Genomic DNA, 7,810 nt, shown 5'->3' on the forward strand with positions numbered 1-7,810 from the left:
ATAGTGTGTGTTAAGTGTTGTAAAAGTAGATGTATGGAGGTATTTCATTTACAGGTATAGAACAGGTGTGACTGTAAAAGTGAGAACGTAGTTATTTTTAACAGTTTCTTAAGACACTGTAGACAAATTACCTATATTTAATAAGCAGTTTAACTAATTTTGACAATGTATTAGTTAAAATGTTCCTCTTGGTACTTAAACACACACTCCATGTATTTCCTTGGGTGTGGTTCTATGTGGTGTGTTCATAAATTTCACTTGTGGCTCATCTTGTCATCACTTGGGTCTTGTTTAGTTCTGCCTTACCTCGCCATTATAGTTTATATGTATTGATTTGCAAAATTACAGAATAAAATTTACCTCTTAAAATAAACTCTTTAAAATATTTTTTTCTTTATTTACATGTCACTAAAATATTGTAACAAGTAACATAAGAGAATGAGCATTTAAAAAGAGAAAAACTAAATGTAGAATTCAACAAAGACAAAAGTTATTTATGGTCCACAGTTAGATTTGCATAAATACAATGTGCATATGTTATTGCAGCATGTGCAATTGCACATCCTTTAGCTTATTATTATCAACAATCTCACGCTGGTCAGAGATATTCAGAGGGCCGGATGTGGTGGTACAACGCCCAGATCTGTTTTAGCTGCTCATCTTTAGTGTGTGGAGGATGTTGGGTTTCCAGGAGCAGATGTGTAATTCCTCTGGTCCACTGCTTTCATGTAGGCATTGACCTGGTCAAAGGCAGGATCCATACAGAACTGCTTTCCTCTAATCATCTTAAAGCTGGAACACAGATAAAGACACAGCAGTGTTCTGTTAATACAGCAGGTCTGGACTAACTGATCCAAGATGGTGAAAGTGTATCTGTGTATGAAGATCACAGCAAACATTCCTGATCTACATAACACTATCAGTAATAATTGTCTGTGGATGATTCTCCCACTGGGTTTAATGTGAGTGTAAAGTGTAAAATCAGCTCTTAATGGTGTTGCTACAATATCTTCACTACAGCGTTTCAGGTGTAAATCTAGACCTGATTCCAGAAATGGTTCCTAGATGCAGTGTGTGGACTGTTACATATATGAAGGGATGTAGCAGGTGTGTGGGGGCCTCTCAGAGCAGGTGATACTCACATCACAGCTTTGATGGGGCATCTGCTGTCAGTCCTGCTGTAGGACACGATGCGTTTGATGGGCAACTTCATCTGAGACACTCCAAGACAGCAGATGAGAGGGTTAACAGCATCAGGACCTGGAAGGCATCAGCAAACAGTTATAAAGTGACTTAACAGTGAGAGATGGTACCACTCTGAAGAACCCATCATTAGACCTAGTACGTTCCAGTGATGATTCAGTCTGGTTCACATTGTATATACACTGTAGTGGGTAACAACACTGCCTCCCTGTGGTAAACTGGGGTTATGTCCCTGTCTGTGTAAATGCTCCACGCTGTACCAATAAGAGTCAAGTGTGTAAGAAATGCATCATGTAACAGAGATGGAGACTCACCACTAGAGACCAGCTGGAGAGAGCAGAGCAGCATCACAAACAGCAGAGCAGACAGCTTCCTCATTCTAGCAGAATGGATGATTTCACACACAGAGAGACTGTGAGGGCAGAGTGGTCCCTGTACCACAGGACAGAGGAGAGGAGTGAGAGAGGAGAGGAGTGAGGGAGGAGTGACCTGCACCATGTCTTTTATACACTAAGACACTACTGCTCATCGGCCTATTGGGAATCCCCAGTGGTGCAATAAACACAATAACCAGAATTCCCCGAATAATATCCAGTAATCTCTCAGGCTTCCTGCTGTGATGGTGTTTCCTTTTATCGTTCTAATGACATCACTTACAATTTAGAAAGTCCAAGAAATAGATACTCTGCATAAGACTCTAAACCAAAAGATACTATCATGTTTACATAATTATTCTATGATATCACCTGCCTTGGTAGTGTGACTAACTGCTGTGTTACTAACATTGTTCAGGGGTGTCAGAGTCTCACTGCGCAACAGGTGAACACGTCCCCGTCCCATTAACCATCCCAGCGTCTCTCCAACAGGGTGAGTCCACACAGCTGATTCCTCAGCTAAGGTTTGATCTTCATGTGACGCCTCATAACCTTGTCTTGTGTTTTTTTCTCAAAATATCATGTAATTATGATGTTCATTTAGTTTTATAATTAAATGAATAATTTTGTTCTCATTATGGATGTACCTCTAACAATGACCCTGTTAAACATTGCAGATGACACCACTCTGGTCCAACTCTTCTACAGCAATACTGAGTCCACAAGGACCTGAGGTGTCCAGTGTCCTGGTGTGGAGATGTTAGAGGTGGAAACAGAGTTGGAACAGGACAGACAACACTGCAGTTCTGAAGGAGAGATACTATAGAATATATTCTAACAGTGACCCTGTTAAACATTTGCACATATATATATATATATATATATATATATATATATATATATATATATATATATATATATATATATATATATATATACACTGTATATAATAGAAATGAACAGATTAACAGCATATTTCAGAACAGAACTACTAGCACATTAACCAGACACAGTACACTTACAACTTACACAAACAATAACCACCAACTGGAATGGGGGACAGACCCTAGGCAGTCCTCACGAACATGGGCAGGCCCCAGATGGGCTTCAGGGATGGCTGCGGGTTCTAGGCGGACCACAGGAATCTGAGTAAGCCCCAGGTGGGCCTCAGTAGTCCTCTGCCGGGTCTCCAGAATAGGTCTCTGGTGGGTCGCAGGAACTGGGGACGGCCTCTTCCAATTCACAGGAGGTGGTGACCCCTTCCGGGTCGCAGGAGCAGAAGGTGCTGTCTCAGAGGCATTGCTGGTGAGAGGTGTAGAAAAGGAGGCGTCGACAGGAGGCGCTGCAGCTGTGGAGACACTAACCCTAACCCTTGAAAGGAGCTGTCAGGGCAAAATTTATATTTGGTCTCTCTGTAATCATATTCATCAGTATTCATAGATGTATTGACCACTATCAGTAGTAAGTGGAAAGGTAATCACTTTATTAAGGTATATTAAACATATGTCAGTCCTAGGACATGTTGATCAGTGTATGCTCTGCAGGCCTGTAGTCTCTCTCTCTCTCTCTCTCTTTCTCTTTCTCTCCCTCTACTCATTCTAGTAGTACTCGTGAGTTGAAGGCAGACAGTCCTGAAGGTCTCGGGCCTGTAGATAAGGGCATCTGGCGTCAGAATGGTAGTATATCTGGTGTGCCTGGCGAACCGGAGGAACTAGGAGGCCTCGTGTGCCACACATGGTTAACTCATGTCACATGTTGTAATCATGTAGCAAAATAGTAAGCTCTGCTGCAGACGCTCTTGAGTGTTTGTAACGGAGATCTCTGGATCAATCCATCTTTATATTTTCTATCTTTTATCTTTAATAAACTTTGTATTTTACTTTGATACCTTACCCAACTGCTGTTTACTGTTCTTGCTCACCATTAAGGTCCAAATTTCCACTACAAATTTGACGACCCAGCTGGGACTCTTGGGAGATCTGAGTGCACAGACTCCTGAAGGCGTTACTTCAGCAAGTCAACAACAAATTGGTGACTGCTGGCAAGACATTAGGGATGGACAAGGAAACAGAACTAGCTCTGTTCCTCAGGCTTCTAATCCTCCCCACGTTACTAATGGGGTCAACTAGACAGGCCCTGAGGACCCGATGCTTGGGTCCATAGACGCAGCCCCGTCAACAGGGGGGGACAACCGGGTCTGTTGTCCCGGGCCCCAGGGCCAGGGGGGCCCATCAAAGAGCACAGCAATTTATTTTTTATTTAAAGTCTATAATTTTAAATAATCTTGAAATCTTTCATTAATATAAAATTCTGCACTCAAAATAAGCTCAATGGCTAAAATACATATGTTTTTTATCCATCTGCATATTTTCCATTAAGTGCATACACCCCAGCCTCCCACTGAAAAATGGTTTGATCCAGCACCGACTGTAACCGGCTGGTACCCGCCCAACAGCGGGAAATACAGTGGTGGATAGTTAAAGTAAATACAGAAATCTGGAGCACAGAAAAGAAAGGAAAAACATTTACCTGACGAATTTTAATGTTGCATTGTGTTCCAGGTTTGAAAAGTGCTGGAATTTAGGCTAAAGTACTTGAAAATGCTTGAAATTGTAACTACTTCATTTTACAACAAATATCTGTCTGACTGAACAGTTCTCTTGTATTATGTTAACAAATACGAGCCTCTTGTAATTCCAGGACGAAACATGAGAGAACGTGAAGACGTTAAGATTGGGCGTTTTGAAAATAAACAACCAGTAAATAATGTGATTTAAAAAAGTGAATTATTTCGAGTATATGTATAAATATTTAACTTAAGTTTAACGTGCTGGGAAATATTGAAATGGACCTTTAAAGTGACGTACAAGTGCTTTAATTCCACTTTGTTTAGGTGTATGAACTCTGCAAACAACTTTGTTCATTGCGCCGAGTTACAAAATTCGAGAGGTGCAGACAGACGAGATTGTGGGACAAAGTTGTCTGCAGTGCGATCCTCACCATTGTAATGCCATGGTGCAGTCTGAATGACGAGGGGGATTTCAGGGTGCACAACATTGTGTTTATTACTGTGAATTGTGCTATGGCGCACATATAACTCACTCACTAACGGACGTGAGACTCTGACAAAGACCAGCACAGGACGATACAAACACACACACTATATACACATAGTCTAACATGCACCGCGTGAAACACATTAGACTAACGACATGAGTGAATACACACAAACACACACACACACACACATAAAACCCCAACGTACATATACGGGCACGGACTACATAAACACACGCCCGAAGAGGGGTCCGGGGCACTAGCATGACAACCATTATACTCCTCGGCAGAGGGACAGGGAGTGAGTGCAGTGGGTTTGCCCTTGGAGTCCCGAGCGAAGAACGACTGAAAGCTGTTTAATTGTTCCTTAAAGTTCTTGTGGCTCCTGGGTAAGGGCAGCTACTTGCTGTGTAATTTACCTGCTGCATCATGTTATAAGATTGGTTATTCTGTAATGCTTGGGGCAAGGTGTGTTGGACGCAGATGCAGGAAAACCGAATGTTAATAAGAAACACTGATAGTACAAGGAGGACAGGGAGATCACATAAACCAATACTAAACAACAGTAGGGCAAATACACAGACACTGCTACATAGCAAGGTTAAGGATAAGGAAACGAGATCAACCACAATGACAATGCTCAACAAATGAACCAATGGACCTGGAAAACAAGGACCAACAGAGATAGGACTAGACACGGTAGATATAGGAAAATGAACGATGAACAGATCTAGACACACATGATAGGCTGAAACTAAACGCAAGGGTTAAGTTTGCTACTCAGACACAGTACACTTACACCTTACACAAACAATAACCACCAACACAATGGACCAAACACAAGGTTTAGATACAAGACACTGACAAGGAACTAATCAAGGAACACATGATAAGAGGCTGGGTTACAACTCAGAAGAAGGGACAAACAGGCATAAAAAATACTAGCACATGGAACAGGACAACAGAGACTTGACAGCTGGGGGGGGGGGGGGGGGCGGCAGGTGTGACAGAAGTGCTCTTGAGGAAGGCACCTAACTCCAACTGCTCCCCGGGTGCCAGACTAGGGCTGCCCACCGCTCTGGGCACACGTGCACCACAACCCCCTAGTGATGACTAGTGTTTGTGTGTGTGTTCTCACTGAACAGATGGGTAAATGCTGAGGACAAATTTTGATTGGCGTGAAAATCACAATCAACATTTATGGCACATTTTTACATCAAAGAGTGGCCTTTGTGACAGCATAATTTGGGGTGTGGTCACTATGGCACAAATAGAATCTATTATTATATATTTGCTGAATGATCCTGTCATGTATATGTATTATTAAAATATGAAGTTCCTAATTTTGAACAATATCTCTAATCAAATAGATAAAGCCCAGTCAGTGATGTAAAAATTGGAGGGATGGAGAGAGAGAGAGAGAGAGAGAGAGAGAGAGAGAGAAATGAAATTCAAATCTTGAGATTTTATCACTCCCTAAATTACATTTCACAAAGGCAGTCATAGCTCTTACTCCGACAACTTGTTGGAAACTACACACAGTCACAAATGTCTCAATAACATCAAGTAAATATACACATATGGCATATGTGATTCAAAATAATAGTTTTATATATCATTTTTAAATCTAACCCAGAATCATTAGGAATAAGCAGGACATTGAATATCTACAACATAAATCATCCACATACTTAAAAATAAAGAAAAAGAAAAACATCTCTAATCTCAGCCTTCATTAATGTCTCTTCTACAAACAACCCCCTAAATGTATAATATCCAAATCAGATTGTTCTGATCAAAGTTTGTCCCTTAAATAAGGATATATTTATTGCCAATTGTTTTGGAACAATATTGACAACAACAACCCAATGATGATTTTGCTTTTAAAAACTCTGCTGGCCCACTAACTTGTAGACAGACCAGGCTTAACTGGACATGGTGGAGGACTTCCTGTGGTGTTGATCTAACCGCAGATTCAGAACTGTTTCCTCTGAAACCTGCACTTGTGTCTCATGCTTGACCTCATCTGACTATACTTATCCATCACCTAAAATCTCCTGTTTTAACTTCTGACCTCTCATTTGATCATCTCCTGTATCTCCATTTATTATTATTATCTCCTGATACTTGATGTTAATTTTCATGCTGACTCTGGTAGGACATCACAAAGGTCTGCTGGGTCACTTCTGCTGCAATGTACTTCCTGTCGTTTATAAACAGCCTCAGCTATTAACAGACCACATAGAACTTGCCCCAAGTAACAGAAATTAATGTTTAATTGTAGCATTAGATGAAGTAAAGGGATATGCTGCATAGAAAGCTTACAAAAACACATCATCAAATCAGATAAAACATGGGAATATCATTTTGCGTGTGTACACATGAGCATGTAGATCAGTATCTAGAATCCAGAATGCGGCCCATTATCCACCCTGGTAATTTCACACTTTGATTCCTGACTTTCATCGAGTTTAATAATTGTCACACCCTTTATAATATCACCCGATACTAAATGATCTAATATAGGAAAATGTATCTGTGTGGGGAAAATCCCCACAGACGCTCATGTTTAAATGCACTGAGGAATACATGTAACAAATATACAACATACTGTTTAAAATAAACTTTTAAAACAATGCCCAGCTTACACTGGTTAAAGACTTTGTCCAGTATAGAAATTAATTTATGGATTTTTGCAAATACATATAAATCCAAACATGTTTTCAGACATCATCCCTTGTTTGATATGCTGGCCACTGAAGAGAGATGTTACTCAAGCCAAATACAGGTGAACATACTTTAATTGCACCAACTAAAACGTCTGCCTGCTTGGGCTTGTGGAGCATTTTCTTCATAGGTGTCATTTTCTTCATAGGATTCCAGACTACAGCAGATACACCTGCAAGTGGGGGGGGGGGGGGGGGACGTACCAATAATTACCAGCTGACAGAGGTGGGTAGAGTATTCAACAATTTTACTCAAGTAAAAGTACAGTTACTTGAACCAAATGTTACTCAAGTAAAAGTAAAAGTATGCATCCCAAAAATATACTTGAGTAAAAGTAAAAAAGTACTTTGATTAAAAGCTACTCAAGTAGTGAGTAAATGCACGAGTACTGTCTCGTGTCAGTAAATTACATCATGGGAAATTGAATTACGGGAAACAATGACTTAATG

General features: G+C 40.6%; 1 protein-coding gene across 1 annotated transcript; it reads right to left on the bottom strand.

The window, feature by feature from the left end:
* Positions 1 to 426: 426 nt before the first annotated feature.
* Positions 427 to 2,295, bottom strand: LOC143527659 (monocyte chemotactic protein 1B-like). Its single transcript, XM_077022960.1, has 4 exons — positions 1,987 to 2,295; positions 1,518 to 1,635; positions 1,143 to 1,260; positions 427 to 792 (listed from the first exon to the last, which is right to left on the bottom strand). The coding sequence occupies exons 1-4, from the start codon at positions 2,041 to 2,043 to the stop codon at positions 663 to 665; spliced, it is 423 nt and encodes a 140-aa protein (XP_076879075.1). The 5' UTR covers positions 2,044 to 2,295; the 3' UTR covers positions 427 to 662.
* Positions 2,296 to 7,810: the final 5,515 nt, after the last annotated feature.

This window comes from Brachyhypopomus gauderio, chromosome 11 (genome assembly GCF_052324685.1).
Source record: "Brachyhypopomus gauderio isolate BG-103 chromosome 11, BGAUD_0.2, whole genome shotgun sequence".
NCBI lineage: Eukaryota > Metazoa > Chordata > Actinopteri > Gymnotiformes > Hypopomidae > Brachyhypopomus > Brachyhypopomus gauderio.

Excerpts from the sequence above, each read along its gene's own strand:
- LOC143527659 (XM_077022960.1), bottom strand. The coding sequence starts at position 2,043 with ATGGGACGGGGACGTGTTCACCTGTTGCGCAGTGAGACTCTGACACCC. Across the intron at positions 1,636-1,986 it reads CTCTGACACCCCTGAACAAT|GGACCACTCTGCCCTCACAG; the intron begins GTTAGTAACACA and ends CCTGTGGTACAG. Across the intron at positions 793-1,142 it reads TGCCCCATCAAAGCTGTGAT|CTTTAAGATGATTAGAGGAA; the intron begins GTGAGTATCACC and ends TCTGTGTTCCAG.